The 18,062-nt window shown below is 42.6% G+C and overlaps 1 protein-coding gene across 1 annotated transcript; it reads left to right on the forward strand.

The window, feature by feature from the left end:
• The first annotated feature begins 1,817 nt into the window (after positions 1-1,817).
• Positions 1,818-17,651, forward strand: LOC100743061 (putative aminopeptidase W07G4.4). Its single transcript, XM_033319365.1, has 8 exons — positions 1,818-2,185; positions 4,586-4,867; positions 7,611-7,719; positions 12,530-12,677; positions 14,441-14,793; positions 15,242-15,520; positions 15,593-15,832; positions 17,153-17,651. The coding sequence occupies exons 1-8, from the start codon at positions 2,169-2,171 to the stop codon at positions 17,591-17,593; spliced, it is 1,869 nt and encodes a 622-aa protein (XP_033175256.1). The 5' UTR covers positions 1,818-2,168; the 3' UTR covers positions 17,594-17,651.
• The last annotated feature ends 411 nt before the right edge of the window (positions 17,652-18,062 follow it).

Raw genomic sequence — 18,062 nt, forward strand, 5'->3', positions numbered from 1 at the left:
GTGTATATGTTATTAGACGAGGACTCAAGAGGCCACTATATACGTAGAGTCCTCTTTCTATTCCTGCATCACTGTTTCAATTCGCTTACGCACTCTAATCTTTATATCTCTACGAGTCAAATCGTTCCAGCTGTTCTGACTGTTTCTTCGAACTCTGTCAAATCTGATACCATTGCAATGTAAAAATCACAACGAATCGCTTGGATTAAGAATCAGCTCGCGTTTGTCGAGAGAAGCCATCAGCATCGAACGACTTTATCGTTGAATTTCCTTGAAACTAAAGTACGACAAATCTATCGATCGTCGTTTTCGACAAAAGTAAAGTTGCAAATTTACGAGGAACCAGAGGCAAGAAAATATCTATTCCGTAGAATCCCCATAGAATCTCCGTGAGAAGCAGGAACATAATCGAAATGGAGACCATAAAATTTTACTCAAATTTCCGATGTCGCGAGGCGTACCTGATAAAGAAGTTAAGGTAAGTAGTTCTTAGATAAACCTCAAAATTTAAGACTACTCTCACATTTCGAGCAAAACTAATTTGAAACACAAGAAACCTTTGTCTGAATTTTGAACTTATCACACAGTTACCGAGAAATTGTTAATAAAGGTAAATAATTAATCGAATAAGTTAATGCACTTTAACGCGATGGTATGTGGCGGATTTTAAAAAAGAGAGTTTTAGTTTTACTTTTGTTTTGTAACACAGAGAAACTGTATTCAAGAACCGCACCAAAATTGGCACAAGATTACATGGAAATGTCATGAAACGAATTTATTACTTTCTGTAAAACTGTTCACACACTTTTTTCTTAAGATATTTGTAGCACGACGATATCTCATAACTCTAAACTCATATTCTTTACACATGTCTGAGATTCTCCCTCTAGGATGAAATTTCTTGGCTGTTGTACTTACTATGCGCGCACACTAACAAATAATTCAGAAATGGATAGGACCGCAACTTCGTATTATAACATCCGGTATTTTGAACGCCGAAACTACCGATATTACGTATTTCACATTATTGGAAAATGGTGAGGCAAGGGCAAAATTTTTTTGTAAGTTCTTTTAAACATTTTACACAACATATTAGCATTTTAATAACTTTTTAGGAACGGTTTTCCTGTAATTAATCAAAAAGTCATTTTTACGCCTGCTATGTATAGGAATTACGTGTTAAAACTTTAAACTTTCAAGATGAATATTTCTACCTCGGTAAAGCCAGGCTCTCTGCAAATTGCATGATGCATAAATAATGTGATAAATAACGTGTTGTCAAAATTTCAAAGAAATTATAAGGAAGTCAATCTACGCCACAAATGCGTCAAATGTTAATGAAAAACTAGGTTTCCGCATGAATTCAAAAGCTATGCAGAGAAGTCAACGTGGTAACGTCGCACGATAGGCATGTTTAGATATTTGAATAGCCAGCGAGGATTCATTGAAATACACCAGTTTCTTTAATTAAATTTTGTAAAAAATTCTCTTTCATAATTATCAATTTTGGAAGCCAAATGTCGCAGCTTTATTAAATTTTTTAACGACATTACGTATTTCAAATAAATTTTTATTATCATATTTTTAACGTTAAAAAATATTATTGTTACTTCCATAGTGTTATACTACGTATAAATTTATCATTTATCAACTTTAACTCCAACTTGACTAACATAGTTGGCTAAGAATTATCATTCTGCGAAGTACCATATACATAGCACTTCCTGGAAGAATCACGGCTGCACTGGCAACAGTGGCAACACTGTACACCCTAGCGTTCCTGGCTGTCCATAAAAATCCTGGAGAGTGAGCATCCAGCGTGCGAAAGAAATCGATCGCGAAGACAAGAAGCCGAGGAACACAGAACAAAAGGGAAAGAAGCAGCAAGTGAACGAGGAACGATATCCAATGTGAAGCTGGCAGTGAAGGACAACGGTCGATTGGCCGTTGTTCTTCTTTGATATTTCGATACTTTCGGTCCTTTCGGTGTCTCGCGTCGACGTCGAGAAACGTCATCTCGATTTTTTCGCGATTTTTCAATCGCCATCCATGCGCCTTCGAATCTATTCTTTCGAAGTGGCCCAGTAACAGAAAAGAGACCATCGATCTCGAGAAGAGAGCAGTCTTTCGAATTTCTCTTCCGAAAGGACGTCGCTAACACAGCTACCATGGCGGTAGAGTCAAGGTAAGTTCATGAAGACCGTGAAACAATTCACCACGTAGACGCTCGTGCGTTTCTGCAATCGTTGACCCGTGAGGACTCGTGCAGATTCGGAGTGGCTCGACGTCCACTCGGCTTACTTCGAGAAACTGCCACGCTTCGATTTTACTTCTTACAGTCTTCTTGAGAAGAACGTTGTTTTATAACATTTCTTCGTCTTCTTTAACGGTTAATTGGATATTTCTTGTGGAAGAATAAGTCTCGTTCGGAACAAGTTTCGATTGAAAGTTGTTCGAGTTATCGAAACTCCGATAAAGTTTGGCGTTAAGTGACTTTTAATGAACTTCGATTTTCTTAAATTCCGTAGACGAAACTAATGTACGTTTCAATTTGATACATTTTTTGTTACAACTATGACATAATTGTATATTTTTTTATTAAAAATACTAGTGAACTTGTCGAAAGATTACTGCGTCACCGACTCCGATGATTTTTGGCTTTGTTGCGAGGAACTATTTTGATTGATTTTTTCTTCGGGATATTTGCAAATAATACATAGAAAATTCTTCAGTCTGACAACAACTGCATAACATAATAATAAATTAATTATAAGAATAATAATTTTTTTCACTTTGCGTTGAGTCACAACTCGGACCATTGGTATATGCAGTTGTGATCGAGGTTTTCTTAGCAGCTGAATTAGATCCGTAAAGTATGATACGAAAATAAATAAATCGATGTTTGATGGATATCGACAGATCGCCAAGTGGCGAAAGTGTCGACTACGCTCGCGATTGTATCACAGATACGAACAGATAGCCAGGATTCAACGTATTGATACCGGCAGTTTCTTGCAAATATGTCGGAAACTAGGGCTGACCGACAGTTACATGTATAGGGAAAAGTTTTACAGCGTTATGCCTCCGATAACATACTCAAAAATCATCGGAGTCGGTAAGGGATCTGCCAACAAGTTCGCCAAAATATTTTTATTTAAGTAATGATACTTATTTTAACATCATAATTTTATAATTGAAACTTTGAGAAAGACGTATGTACTCTGTACGAAACTTCAACGAGGCTCAAGCAAATATTAATACGAATAAATAATAATACAAAATTTTAATATCTACAAGAAATAACTATTAAATTTTTTATTAAGGAATATATTTTTTTATGAGATCAAAAATCTGGAGTGAAATCCACGGGGCAAAATTTCGAGTGTCGGATCGTGCATACCGTCCGAATATTCGTATATTTGTTCGTGATAAACGCTCACGGCTGTTCTGAGCGGTGTGAAGCGTGGCTATCGATGGGTAACGAAGACAAAAGCGTACGAGTTGCTGCACGATCTAACACCTCCGCCCCTGAGGGGTCGAGTTGATATCGCGAACTTGCGTGAAGATGCCCCCGCCCCCTTCGATGTGGTCGCGAGTCTGCGAAAATAAGCCAAAGGAAACTTTCCTCCGACGCGTGTAACTGCACCACGTGGGATTCGAAAATTCTTAGGAAAACTCGTACGAAATTTCCTCCGACGTAATACCAGTTCAAGCGGAGTTTCTCAACTCATTCAACTTTTCGTTAAAAGAGACTCGAGATGAGGGTGTTTAACGTTTTTCGGAAAATTGAGATTTTGTATAGAGTTTCGAGAAAGGAGGAAACGATAAAGAGATGGTGGATTTAACAATAATGGGGTGATGTTCGAACTGGAAGTTGGTGGCACGCAATAGATCTTGAATCAAAGAACAAAACTATGGCCATTTCCAAAATAGCGAGATTTATGTGTTTTTTAAGTTGCTAGAATCCTTATTGTCTCTAAACTCATAGTAATAAAGAAATTCTATTTAAACATAAAAGTCTCTCATTCGTTATACAAGATATACATTCTGATTTTATTACGTCAAATGACCCAAACTCTCAAACGGAGAGAACCTTATCTCTAAAATTACCAATTCCAAGAGAAGAGCTGCATCAAGATTCAAACAGCGATCTTTCCTGTGTCGTGTAATTGAGTCACTCGCAGCGTGGATAGATCTCCATTCTTAAGTCTAAAGCTCGGAATACCGCCTACACCGTCTTTGCAATTAAACTGGCTTTATATTCCAACCGAAACGTCAAAGATTTCCGTGTTGTTACATGAGCGCCAAATCTGATCTGTCCTCCTAAAATAATTCCATCCACGTCCGAATCTCTCATTAGGCTAAGATTTGATCTTCCATTTTCTCCGGAGTAGTTTTTGGCCTAGCCAGTTCGCTCCTCTGTCAATTGTGTCAGAATAAAAACGATCGAGAAACCACACATCGATGGTGGTTGATTGTTTAAGAGTTATGACGGGATACATCGTTGACAAATAATCACTCGGAAAGCCCGGGGCCACGACAATTAGCGAAGAGCAGGGCTAACGAGGATAATGATTCGTTTCAGATGGATGCCGTGTCAGCTGAAAATCGAGCCGAACATCTGCAGCTGCGACTACGATGGTATAATCCTGGTGTCGGGCTGCGCGCCGGGGTTCGATGAGCCTGAGCCGTTCAAAACGGTGCTGTTCAGCGCTGCCCAGATCGATTCCGCTCTGGGCGTGATCGGTGCGGTTTTGTCCATCAATTTGCCCGCGAAAAGGCTCATTTACAGTCCGACCGGGCCGCTCAACATGGATTACCATGACGTTCGCAGCTTCGCCGAGGCGGCCACTAAAGGCGTCAAAAGGTAGTATCGAATAAATATCTTTTTAATAAGAGATATTCTTAGTAGGATTTTTTAGGCTAATCTGAGTTGGATTGCGCGTGGGAGTGATCAGACTTGGTAGTGTATATTTGTCAGTAATTTCCCGCGAAAGGGAAAAAGGAACAAGCGGATTACCCAGAGCTAATCACCACGTAATTGCTTATTAATTGCACGGCTTAATTGGTGCGGGAGATCAAAGTGCAGGCTCATTAGACGAACTCGGATTACACGATTGTTGAATAACGAAGGAGGTTTCGCGTGGGATAACGCGGTTAACTTTGCCTTCCCGTGGGCACGGCTGTCCGATCGGGACCGAAATGTTTGCTCGCGGCGAAAAAGGACGGTGCATCGCCGAGAGAAGCTGGTTAATCGAATTGACCGACAAACCATCGCCTAACGAGCCGCGTGAATTTTCAGATTACAAGTTTGACTATATATGGGAGAGGACGTCCACTCACATGTGCTATTTGATATTACTACCTTCAACTTCCTACCCTAATTATTCAACTATTCTAACAATTTCCGTAATTACGAACGGTCGAACTACTTTTAAAAAAGTTCCTCATTTTTCTTTTTTTTCAAATGACAGCGTCACGAGCTTTACTTCTATTAAATGATTTTTGATTTACGATCTCAATAATCCCTGTGGATTTTCAAACGACCTTCGACTGTCAATGACGCGACTTTTACGATACTTTGAGTGTCAATGACATGATCTCGATGACACCGCGGATATCAATAACACGACGTGAACTTTCGTGATTTTTAGCCGTTTGTATGGCTTCGTTGGCCTTGTAATAACCTTGTAAACGTGGTACGACCTCGATGATCCCTACTAACCTTCAAACAACGTCAACTACCAATAACACGAAATTTCGAGATATCTGGCTAGGTCTTCATCGTGTTAATCCCCGCAGAATTGGTCGAAAGCGGAGTAGCGTTCACACCTATCTCGATTGGAAGGTTCTCTCGTTTCATATGATGGATGTCCTCCAGGAGGAAAGATAAATAGAGCTGTTGAATATTTATAAGAACATACACGGAATAGGTAGCCGCCAAGCCCGGGTGGAAGGGTTGTTCGTGCACGGTCGGCTGAATGATTCATCGGATCTATCAGTTTTTAACGGAGGATCGACCCTGTCTATTTATGGCGATGGCACGCTTGATTCGCGACTGTCTCTCGCTTAATAAATACGGAATGAAGCGAAGCTGTGGGACGAGAGATAAATATTCATGATCGAGGGTGCACCAAGATAACAGTTTCTCTCCCCGAGCCGCCTTTTACTGTCGCGCTTAATACGCCGGAAGCGGAATAAACGTCGAACGCGCCGAGGTTCGACGAACGTTGATAGGTTCTTTGCGATAACATCCAGTTTTCTTGGTTAGAAAAGGGATAACCGTTTGTCAAACGGTGTCGATTAAACGGCCATCGAAGATTGGAGTTTGACCGCGAGCGGAAATAGAAGATACAGGCGGAAGACGGTAAGGAAATAGCAAAAGAACAAGATAAATGCGTTTAGAAAGGAGAATCAAACAACCCAGAACAATGTAGAAACTTTTAACGAATATCGTAGTTATGGAAGGGATTTCACACGTTTCAGAAAATTGACACTGTGCTTGAGATTTATAACAGAAAAGGGATAGATGTCGTTAATATAGTAGAACCCCTTTTTATGAATTGGAGTTTCAATATACAGAACAGAGTCATAACTTCGAAGCAATAGAAAATGGAATAAAATTTAATTAGCCAAAATTTAATGATTTTAAGTGGCGAATAAGATGGAAACGTTTATAAAAATTTAATGTCTCTGTATTTTTTTAACCGAACTATTATTCTTTCATATATCTCTATACAAACGTACTGGCGTCCCTAAATAAGTATATTGATTCGGCCCGCTACTCATGACTCCCCTAATTTTTCGACGACTTTCCCTCCTCAATTCGAGGGGATTAATCAAGCAATCCCACTATGAGAAATCTTCAGCATCGCTCGATCTCCTCATAAAATAGCGTCTGGTAATCGCGCGAGCGCGAAGGAAGTGAAATTCCACGCGAGCCGGGTGTCCCGAAATTCGGTTGAAAAATGAAATTCCACGAGCTGACACCAGAAACGCCGCGAGGACTGTCGCGTGGGATTCCGCGTGCACATCGACGACACTCGCGAGCGTGACAGCTGAAATACCGCAGCGAAACGAGGAGGAAAGAATAACTTTCAACCGATATTGGTCACGATTCCTTGATTTTGAATGACACCGTTCCGAAGTTTAAACGCGTCGAACAAAAGACACGATTTCAGGGGAGGAAATTGTGTTTTGGAGAGAGCATGACTCGCGATAGGGTGAAATATTGGATACGTATGTCGCATTTTGCACGTAGAAACGCGTGCTCGATATTTCCCTCTGTATTTTTTCTATTTAATATTCGTCAGCTCAACAGTTTTTAACCGTTTTCAAGTTGAAAGCAACGATAGTTTGACAATACGAAGTTTATCGCTGGTTATTCCTATTTCATGCAATTGATTTCAATCATGGTTTGATGATTATTAAAATCGATCCTGATTTCTCATTTTGCTGCCAAGATTGACATTGATATATTATTTCCTTTTTCGTTTCCGGGGATAATGGAATCGGGTTAATTTTACTTTCGATCGACCGTGCACTGCCTTCCGTTTTCCCTTTATTTTCTCGTTCGACTGTTTATTAAACGAGAATTCATGTTTAAACAGAGCGTTGAAGGCTGGCGTCAGGTGTCCGCTGCTTGCGCTTCTACCAGACATCCGCTTCGAGAACGTCGAGCTGGTCACGCTTCTTGGAGCTCTAGAAGGCCTCTACGTAGTAAGTACTCGACGTTAGTTCACCCGAATCGCCAAATTGAACGCTCAAAATACCGTGAACGATCGTTTTCCTCGGTCGCGTGTCTTTATCAAGTGTTGAAATCGCGTTGGTCAGAGAACTATTGAAAACAATTTTAACCAGTTACGAACGAGACAATCGAACGAGAAGTCGAGACTCTCTGCTTACGTTCGTCGGTGTTGGAGCGTATCGATGAATCAAAGTAGAGAGTGGTAAAGGGGGAGTAAAAAGGGGGAAACGACGGAAACTGACTGGAGCATGACAGATCGAACAGCTCCCGGAAGAAAGTGGAGCAACCGAAGATTAGTAACGTCAACGTTGCTGATAAACGCGCGCCGCTCAATTGTAGGCAACACGGCTGGTTAAAGCGTTTCCCAGATAGTCGGTCGAATTGTGGTCACTGCCGCGCCATTTAAACCAATCAAACAGAGACAACACAGGCCGCTGGCGTGCGGACTACGCTCGCAGAATAGGAAGCCTGTGGCCTGTGTTTGAAAGGAATTCAGCTTCCCGTGTTTCAACCTGGTCCCGGGTTTGATTGGCTGGTCGACTCTCGTTCGCTAAACCGACCTAAATCCGCCGTCACATTCTCGTGGATTGGCAAGGATCGAATGAATTCAGCCGATCCTTCTGACATCTTAATCCATAACAAACGGCACCATACGCTCAGTTATCGAAAACCAGTGAGACAGTAATACTTGCTGAGCAACTCTTGTTCCAAATGCTCCGTTAGTCTCTGGATAAACGATTGATCCTGGTCTTGGTTCAACTCCACTAAGTGAACGTTCTAGATTACCTCGTTATCCCCTCGATAGTCGACGTTAATTACACGTCGGAAAGCAATTTCGCTGAAAAGTTTCGTTTCTGATTTATTTACGACCATCGAGTGTAACCCGTAGAAAATCAATTGGCCGGTCAAGGTCGTCTCTTCTCCATCCCTTAATAATCGCTGTTTTCCGGTACTTCGTAACTATGCTTTTCCGCGCGTGATTCTAGATGTCAGCCTGAGGATGGTTCTCCGTGGATGATGGGAAGATCCCAGATAGTCGTCTGGTTACTAGAGCGAATAAAATCCTAAGCGTTTCCGGTTCGACGACATTTTGAGTAAACAGCAGCGCATGACAGGTATCAGCTCCGAAACGCGCGGTCAACAGAGCTATTAAACAACACCCGTCAGCGGCAGTGGCAACGCGAGCTGCGGATGATGGATAAGTGTGTCTTACGAGTCCCCATTGTTCATCGATGTCTTCCCAGGTTGCGAAACTACGCTTGATTACAGCTTCGTTCTCACAAGCACATGATATACCTGACAATCGGAATTACGATCGGAAACGAGCCGTGTTCTGTACCAGAATTGCCTGTTTGACATTGGTCAATCGTATCGGCGCGGTATCTTTCCTGCGAAATTATCGATAACGCCACACGGAGACAAGATTAATTAGCAGGGAAAACTGATACTGCTGATATTTGGGTTAACATGCTGCTTCGTTATCCTTAGAAATTACATACACGCATTTAAATCCGTTCTAACGCGGCTTTAATTAAAATCAACGTAAATTTAATCTTGAAATGTCCCACAAAATACGTATACAATATTGTTCTAGAAATTTTTGTCCGATTTGCCTATAGAAAGGTCGAGCTATAAACCAGATTTAATACCACGTAAACCCCGGTTAGGTCAATTAAAAATAATTATAAAATATAGTTCAGAGAACAAGATAAAACTCTGAATAGTGACTCGGTGACTAAATCGCTCATACATTTGCACGAACATAATCTCTTTTTCACCAACGTCCGCCCAGAACATTGAGTGGCCAAGCGCTATTCACTGCCTTTCAATCCTAATCTCAAATGCACCTCTTGCCACGCGTTTCTAACGCTCGAAACTTGGTTATTCGCTAATGCCCACTGTACACACAGTTACACCGAATTCCCGTTTCTGTATCAGTTCCACTTAATACCATTTAATCGCATTAGAAAATTAACAGCCGCTCTTTTCAAATTCCAAACCGCTCGCGTAGCTAGCCATTCGCCAGAGAACCAGGTGCCAGAAAAGATTATCTCTTTCTCAAAAACGTAGCACCTCGTCCCGTTGACGTTACACGTTCTTTGTTTCGGATACAACTGCCTAGGGACTTTCGACCCTTATCTCCGAAACGAAACTCGTATCTCCATTGCTATTGCAGCTTTAAGCAACGAACACACGAAGTAAGAAACACCACGCGCCTTCTTTGGCCAAAGTAGGGGAGAACGGTATAAGACGTTGAAGGGGTAACGTAGTAGGGAGTTTCGTCTTGTCAACAGTAGTGGATGCTTGGCGTTCCTAAATCCAGGCGGCCGGCAAGGCGACCTAATTAGCGAAATACTCGAGGGTCCAGGCTCTGTGTGTCTGAGCCATCGACGCGTAGCTCGTTCCTTCTTTCGTCGGCCCGCACTTCCTCCGTCGTTTAGCCATCCTCCTAAGGCGGGTCTCGCGAATACGGAGCATCGTTTTCCAAATACCGGAAGACGCCCTCGGAATTCCGACGCCGCGTAATCGGAACGCCGTTGTGAACGTCGCCTCTTCGTTTCGTCGCTTCCGTACCCTGAGGTACTTCCGTTTCTCATCCTCTCGACACTTTCACCCTTCTTCTTGTAGAACGTCTCGTTCCTTTGCTCTTCTTCTCGTGGAAGTTCTCTCACCCTTCCTCTCCCTCTCCCTGTCTCTCTCGTTTTGCTGTGACTCGTTTTTATTTCTCTGCCCCTTCGTTTATCGCTTCGTGGTTCCTTTAATTCGCTTTTTTCGGATATTTGATTAGCGTTTTTGTCAGAAAGCTCGTTTTCGTCGAAGGAGATCAGAAGACGGTCAGCGACAAGATTAAAATAGCTTCAGGTACTTTAGCCCCGGCTCGAATATTACTTGTCTTTCGGTGCTCCCGGAATTTCAGATGCTTCGATTGAAATTCCCCGGTTCTTTTAAACATTCGGAATTTCACCGTTATTGATCTTGAGACATGCCGTGAGATTATCTACGTGTCGCTCTAGACGAATTTTATCCTTTCGACAAGATATTATAAGGAACAAAAAATAAGCAGAAGCGACGCGATAATCAGAGGGTATCTCAGAAAAATTATAATTAAAAAATTATCTGTCGTGGTTCTCTCAGTGAATTGATTTTCCGATCGGAATTTTCCGAAAAGAAATTTTATTTCCAATTTTCCAAAAGAACTAAAACGATAATGGAAATAAATCAGATATTTATAACGTTTTAACAAAGTTCGAGCTCGACGAGAAAGAAATTCTTCGATAGAAAGCATATGTGGTGGACGAGAGATTGGAAATTAAATATTAACCGGTAAATCTGACGCGAGGGATCTACATTCGCTAACAAGTTGGAGAAATGGAAACACTGTTCGCAATGTATTAACAGCCTAATCTGTTACATAACGTTGCCTCGATTTCAAGCTCTCGCAGGATATCGCCAACATGTATATACTCGTAAACTATTCACCTACTTCGAAATAATAGCTATCGGGTAGGCAGACACGCGGCTCCGATACGAGCAGCGAATACATTAACGCGGAACTATGCCGGGCGTTCGGATAACGAAGACGAGAAACCATCTTCCATGCTGAAACTTGCCTCGTGCCATGATGAAAGAAACAGGCGTTCGAGGAAAGAGCGGGGATTAAAAGCAATGCTATATATGGCGATTTTTAAAGAGCAGAATGGTCAGAAAGGGTTGAGAAAGGGGAGAGAAAACGAGGGAGGAAAACAAGCTCTCAATGGGTCGAGGAGCGAAATGTTAAGGGGATTAATTCGAGAACTTTTGAACGAAACATACGTGTTCCGTGGCAAGCTCGCTTATGAATCGAGCGATCCACTAAGAGGATTATCCGCTTTAATATTTTCCGTGTGGAGAAACAAAGGCAGCTAAGAAGCTGCGTTAGAAACCGAACGCCGGCAGCGTGTCTACGTTGCGAAAACTGGTTCTCTCTGGCTAGTGAAATATTCCGCAGGAACTGACGTCTTCGTTGGCGCTCCACCAACTTCTTCGCCGCTTATCTTGTTTCAACGTGAACGTTGACCTCTTTGATCCGTGTCAGATGTCTCGTAGGATCAACTTTTTTTACGACGGAATTTGTGTAGTTAAAGGATGCTCGAGGGATTGAGGCGATGGTCTCGTTCCTGTTAATGATTTATGGTACACGGGTTCTAAGGGGATGATATTTTAGCAAAACGGCTGTTGCATCCTTTTTTTTCACGCTACAGAAAATTCGCCGTCACTTGGACATCGTCTCTAGCCTCTTGGGGTTAATTCCATATCGATTTTTCAGTCCAGACAAGCTTTCTTCGGTACGCCCGCTTTCTTTTTAGTAGTTGATGGTATTTCTGTTTCTGTTGAGTCCGTTTCTTCCAATTTAATACAGAAAACAGGCTCGAACAAAAGCTTAGAAGATTTCAGGCGATTGATTTGCAGGATCTCCGTCTCCACGATAGTCGTTCATTCGAATACGTCCACGACCTATTTTTTTTTATTTCCATCTATTCCGCAGCTACGATAAAATTATCATATCGAGCTGTGACTGGCGTAAGTTGTAAATTGGTCATCGATCCGTTTGTGTCCCTGACCTTTCAAACAAACCTGTCGATAATTCTATCAATATCACCACCATCCTTCCATTCGCCAATCAAACCAAAGCTACAGAGTTCGATAATAAGGAAACTTGTTAATCCTCCAAAGACCCTATTCAAAGTCGATTGGTAATGATACTTTCTGTAACCACGAAATCGCTTTGCCGGTTCTGTGCAGCCGTTGGAGGTTCGAGAAACATGCCCAGACCGATGCTACAAGGCGTGTCAACTGGCCGTATGGAGTCCGATTTGCAGTAAAAAGCTTCAGGGTATCGTGAAGCTAGCCTCGGCGCTCGAGAGCGGAAGATACGTGGCGAGGGACATCGGTAAGTCGTTGCCTGGGCCGAGAGAGATTCCTGCTACTTTATCGAGCGCACTGGCCGAAGAATGGCCCCGACTTCCGTTTCGCGGACTTCCCTTGGAGAAATAGGACGTGGGAGAAGAAGGAAAAATCGCTGGCGGCTCACAACTCGTTTGGAGTAACTGGTCGAGCGTGAATCTTCGTGTTCGTACCTTTCAGCAAAGTCCCTCTGGGGGGCATTTTAATATTCAAACATTTAGACATTATCGGTGCTCTTTATTTTAAAGGGACTGACTCGAAATGGATTCCTAGGTGGAATTTCTTGCCTCGTCCCTGGACAACGTTGATCGTCCTCTGGTTTACTCTGGGACGTTGACGACGGAACATTTTTCAGAGGCCATCGCCCGAATACTTTTTCCTCGACATAGACGCAGCGATTCGACATTTTATTCGCGTTCCTCGCGGTCGGGGGAATGTAAATTTCAGGCTGTTCCACTTGCTCGTTCTCCCCAAGAATCTCGGGCGTTTAATTAAGCGAGAAAAAGTTGCGTATATACGTTTTCGCGCGACGTTACGCCGGCGCCGATGCACTTTCTCTCCAATGTTTAAAATACCAGGCCGTATTTCCACCCTGGACGCTCGAGAAACAATTACTGCCGTTTTCAGTTTCCAGTTGATTATTCGCCTGAATTTTTTCTCCTCGCCTCGTTCGCTGACCGTTCGCTTCCAACTACGTGGATCGTATTAATTTCTCGTTGCTGAAAAACTATGGGTCCGAAAAAATTCTATATCCGATGGAAGAAACGTGTCGCGTAAAAATTTTAAACGGAATTCCCGGTAATCTACTGTTCATGTCTCTCTCGTGCCTCTGTCAACGTAAAATAATATTAGAGGTGACAAAAACGTTGATCCGTTTGGCTGAAATAATACTCACAGAGAATAGGCCGATTGTTAAAGGAAGAAAAAGATCGGTCGTAGTCGTACTGTTCGACCAGCAAATAGAAAGGAACGCGCGTATTTTTTGATGATCTTTAACGGGCGAATTATTCCGTAGATTAAGCGTAATGTTACTTTTAATACGATATTAACTCTTTGTGAAACTACAGACAAAAGAAATGGGAACGAGGGTTTCTCAAGTACTCCGTAGATTCAAAAAGCCAAAATCTCGTCGCTCGTTAGACTCTTTCTCGTTTTACCATCTCTTTTTTATACCGCTGGAGTGTATGGCCTGGCTAGAAGAATCTACTCGCGTCATTGAGGGAGTTTCGAAGCGTGTAGAACGACCTGCATTGCTTCTACTTTGCAGAGTGCACCAGTATTCGCAATCTTTTTTAACCTTGCCGGCCCTTTTTCAATAAAATCTCCTGTAGAAGCTCCGAGGGAAGCAGCGTGGTAATTGGTCGGACGTGTAAATCTCTAGAAACTTGAGAGACAATATCCGTCATATTTATATTTCAGCTTTGCACTCGGCAAAGTGGCGAGAACTCATGTCTACTAACCTCGTAAGAAAATAAACCTTATGTTGCACTTCCCACCGTGTCGTTGACTCGCCCTGCTCTCTACTTTTCATACCAACAATAATTATCCCTCGCTTGTATCCCATAACAGAGTAGACACTTTCAAAAATATACGACCCAAAGTTCAACCCTATTACGCCCTAATTTCCTCAACAGCTCGATCTTCCTCATTTCCGAGCGTAAAATCGTCCCAATAACACAGCTTCGAATTAGCCCCGATGATAGCTCGAAATCTCATTTCCTACGCTAATTTCACGTGATTTGCCTGCAGGTGGCGCAGATCCCGAAAGAATGGCACCCCCAAGGGTCGAAGAGTACCTTGCGGAATTGTTCTGCGGTACGAACGTGACGATGCAGGTTGTATCCGACCAGGAAACTCTGCTGCAGGAATATCCTCTGTTCGCGTGCGTGAACCGTGCAGCCTCCATGATACCCCGACACGCGGGTAGAATTATCTTTCTGACTTACGAGCCGCCTAATCCTGCCTGCGTCCTGGAAACGGTTATGCTCGTGGCTAAGGGTGTCACTTACGATACCGGCGGCACCGACCTTAAGGTTGGCGGCTCGATGTTCGGCATGTCGAGGGACAAATGCGGAGCAGCGGCGTGCGCTGGATTCATGCAGGTGCTTCGCTATAACAGACTGTTCGTCCATGCGTTTGAACGCTGCGGTATCAAAGTGAAACGTTTGATAGCCCGTAAAAGGCTTCTCTGCGCTTTCTATTTCGCTTTGTTGCAACTTTTTCCAATTGTATTCGAAGGTTGTTAACCGATTTGACCAGAGGTGGCTAGTGAAATTATAGACAGTATCGGGCGTAATCTATAGGAGGGATTTAACTCGAGCGTTTCATTTTACGATGATTAAACCGGCAATTTGGTCGATATGATTATGAGCACGGTTCTGCGATCGGGATAATCGATGGTACAACTGTGCCATGTAATTTGTATTTCCTAATGCTTAATCGAGATAGTAAGAAGATTAAAAGAGAGCGCATAGTCTCGTTAACTGTTGAAAGTGTTATACGTTTGGTATGTTTATGAAAGTAGCCGTAGGAAGGATTTGATGTTGACAGGTGGTGAATTTGCTGCAACCACCGACGGTGAAGGCTGTGGTGGCTCTGTGCGTGGTACGGAACAGCATCGGTGAGAATTCCTACGTCGCCGACGAGGTGATCACCGCTAAGTCCGGCGTCAGGGTACGTGTCTCGAATACGGACGCGGATGGTCGCTTGGCTATGGCCGATGCTCTCTGTCACATGAAAGAAATGGCCCTGTGCTCGGTTAATCCGCATATTTTCACTGTCGCGACGCTAACAAACCACGCGATGCTCACCGTCGGTCGCGGATACTCGGTAAGCGTTTCCGAAATAACGAATTTCAAAATCGTTCCTTTGTGAAATAAATTATTGTACCATTTACTCCAGATCGCTATGGACAATGCAGTGGCGCGTTTAGTCAGCAACGCCGAGAAACTCCAAGCTTCCGGAGAGACAATGGGCGATCCATTCGAGATATCAAGGATACGAAGAGAGGACTTCCACTTCCACGAAGGTCGAACGGAAGGCGACGATATTTACCAAGCGCCACCTAAAGGCAGTAGCGTGACGAACAGAGGGCACCAAAATCCATCCGCCTTTTTAATTATGGCTTCCGGCCTGGACAAGGTAAAATATATTTTAGAACCTATTAAGTGAGAAATTTATCTCGTTTCTTAGGCGTGAAGAATCGCAACTTTTAACACGGCACTCGATCAAAAACGGCTCTGAAATACCTTCACTTGGACATCGCTTCGAGCGCTGGCGATTTTCCCGAATCTCCAACAGGTGCTCCAGTTCTGACGTTGGCCAAACGGTTCCTCTTTCGTGACGTTTCTTTCGGGAAAGCCAGCCAGACGGAAGCCTAGCCCGTGGAAATTTATACTTGAACTTAATTTTACAGGATTCCCGCTGAACTAGTCAGTCGATGATCTGAAACTGACGCAGTTTTATCTATATCAGTACGACAGAGAAACATGTGGCGTGTTCCAGTTTTGTTAGTACATTTTATAGGTCACGAGAGGAAAAAATGTCATCTAATCATATGTCTTTGAAAGCATCGTTAAAGAATTATAAATTATATAATATAATCTACGTTTAGTAGTGGTCAGAGGGTATTATAATACTTCTACGATTACAGCTACGCAACTCCACTTCAAAATGTGGCAAAAGACTGAATTTGTTACTCTTTGAAGTTCTCATTTATTGCTCGTCAAAGTTACTTCGTAATAGTATCACGATACCTTCTGACTACTACTAGATGTAATGGTTCTTGATCTATTCGTACTTTGCACCGTAGAAGCGCACGTTCGTTACCGATCATTTTCTACATCGTTCTTTCGTTATAACTTTTTAATGATGCTTCCAGTGACACGTGTTCGTGTAACATATTTTTCTTACGTTGATCTATAGAATATACTGACAGCGTTTGGCTAAGAAAGAAACTGAAATCTGTATAGTAGGTACAGGTAATAACTACGATAATCGGAGGCTTAAACGAGGGGATAAATAACCGCCAAGCCTGATCTTCTTTCACTAGACTCGGATAATCAATCTCGTGTTAATCCATGATCGATTAAACTTACCATTCTACGAAATTAATCTCATTTCCTCACGCGATGGTTATATTTAAATAGTACTATTCAATAAGTTATCGCAGTCCTATAACACGGTATTTGAAGAGGTATCGTGTTAACATCGTTTTTAAACCAATATCCGTCGGCAAGCAATTTTATACACACCTACATATCTCGCGCTTTTCCCTCTTTAGGATGGCGGAATGAATTTTTTATGGGCGATCAGCTTAACATAAGTACCGCGAGGAGGCATTAATGGCAGATTAAAAAGCTTTTCCATTACAATGACGTTTAAAGCCTCATTTAGCCGGCCTATCTCCCTTCGGCCCGCCTCGTTCGACCACTCGTTCTCACCCCCTCGTATCGATTGCAGCACGGAGCCTGTAGCTGTTCTCCCTTAAAATACACGCACATCGACATATTCGCACATGTGCCCAATCCTCACCACCTACCCTACAGCGGTAACCCCGTCCTGGCTCTGGCCTACTGCTACTTAATCCAAGGCAAATGTCTCACCGTACGAAACGACCTGCCCTTCGAGATGCAATACGTCTGCGAGGTGGATTGCAAACCCGTGTGCCTTCAACCCTGTCAACCATGTTATCCACCGTGCCGTGCTGCATGCGATGTGAAGATATGTCCTCCATCAAGCTGTTCCTGTTGTCCTCCGTCCACTCAACCCTGTGATCCATGCTGTCCTCCAGCTTGTCCACCTGCTCCTTGTGCACCTTGTCCACCCTGTCCACCGTGCGGGCAAAACGTAACCATCGTAGAACCCGTCTGCAGACCGAACGTTCCGAAATGTGTTAACTGAAACGACTGTTTTGTAATAAAGTTTTATTTTCAAATAAATTTTCTACGTCATGTCTTTTTTTATTCTGAACTAAATGAATTTTGATAGGTGTTGTTTCGATACGAGTGTCGAATGAGAAATATAGGATGCAAAGTATGTTACTGGTAACATGTAGGTAAGGAAGGAATTTTGAAATATCTGCAGATTAAAAGAAGTCGATAATGTATTCACACCTAGTTACCTTTTAGCACCAGCGTGTACCTTCAATCAGTACCCGATATCGATTGTAGATAAAGTAAATTTCTATTACCTACTAGAAATAAAGTAGCTAGCGATCAACGAACATTTTACAGGAATTTGTAAAACAATGTTTCGAACCAGTTACCGTATTCGTGATAACGATAAGGAACTGGCTATGTTTTCTCCATAATTTATCCAATAAATTAAAAGAGCGTATCACATGTACGTATATTACAAAAATAGACCAGTT

This window comes from Bombus impatiens, unplaced genomic scaffold (genome assembly GCF_000188095.3).
Source record: "Bombus impatiens unplaced genomic scaffold, BIMP_2.2 scf_0151, whole genome shotgun sequence".
NCBI lineage: Eukaryota > Metazoa > Arthropoda > Insecta > Hymenoptera > Apidae > Bombus > Bombus impatiens.

Bases quoted from the DNA above. Each gene is read 5' to 3' on its own strand.
- LOC100743061 (XM_033319365.1), top strand. The intron at 4,868-7,610 runs GTAGTATCGAAT...ATGTTTAAACAG, and splicing joins GCCACTAAAGGCGTCAAAAG to AGCGTTGAAGGCTGGCGTCA. The intron at 14,794-15,241 runs GTGCTTCGCTAT...TGATGTTGACAG, and splicing joins CGTGCGCTGGATTCATGCAG to GTGGTGAATTTGCTGCAACC.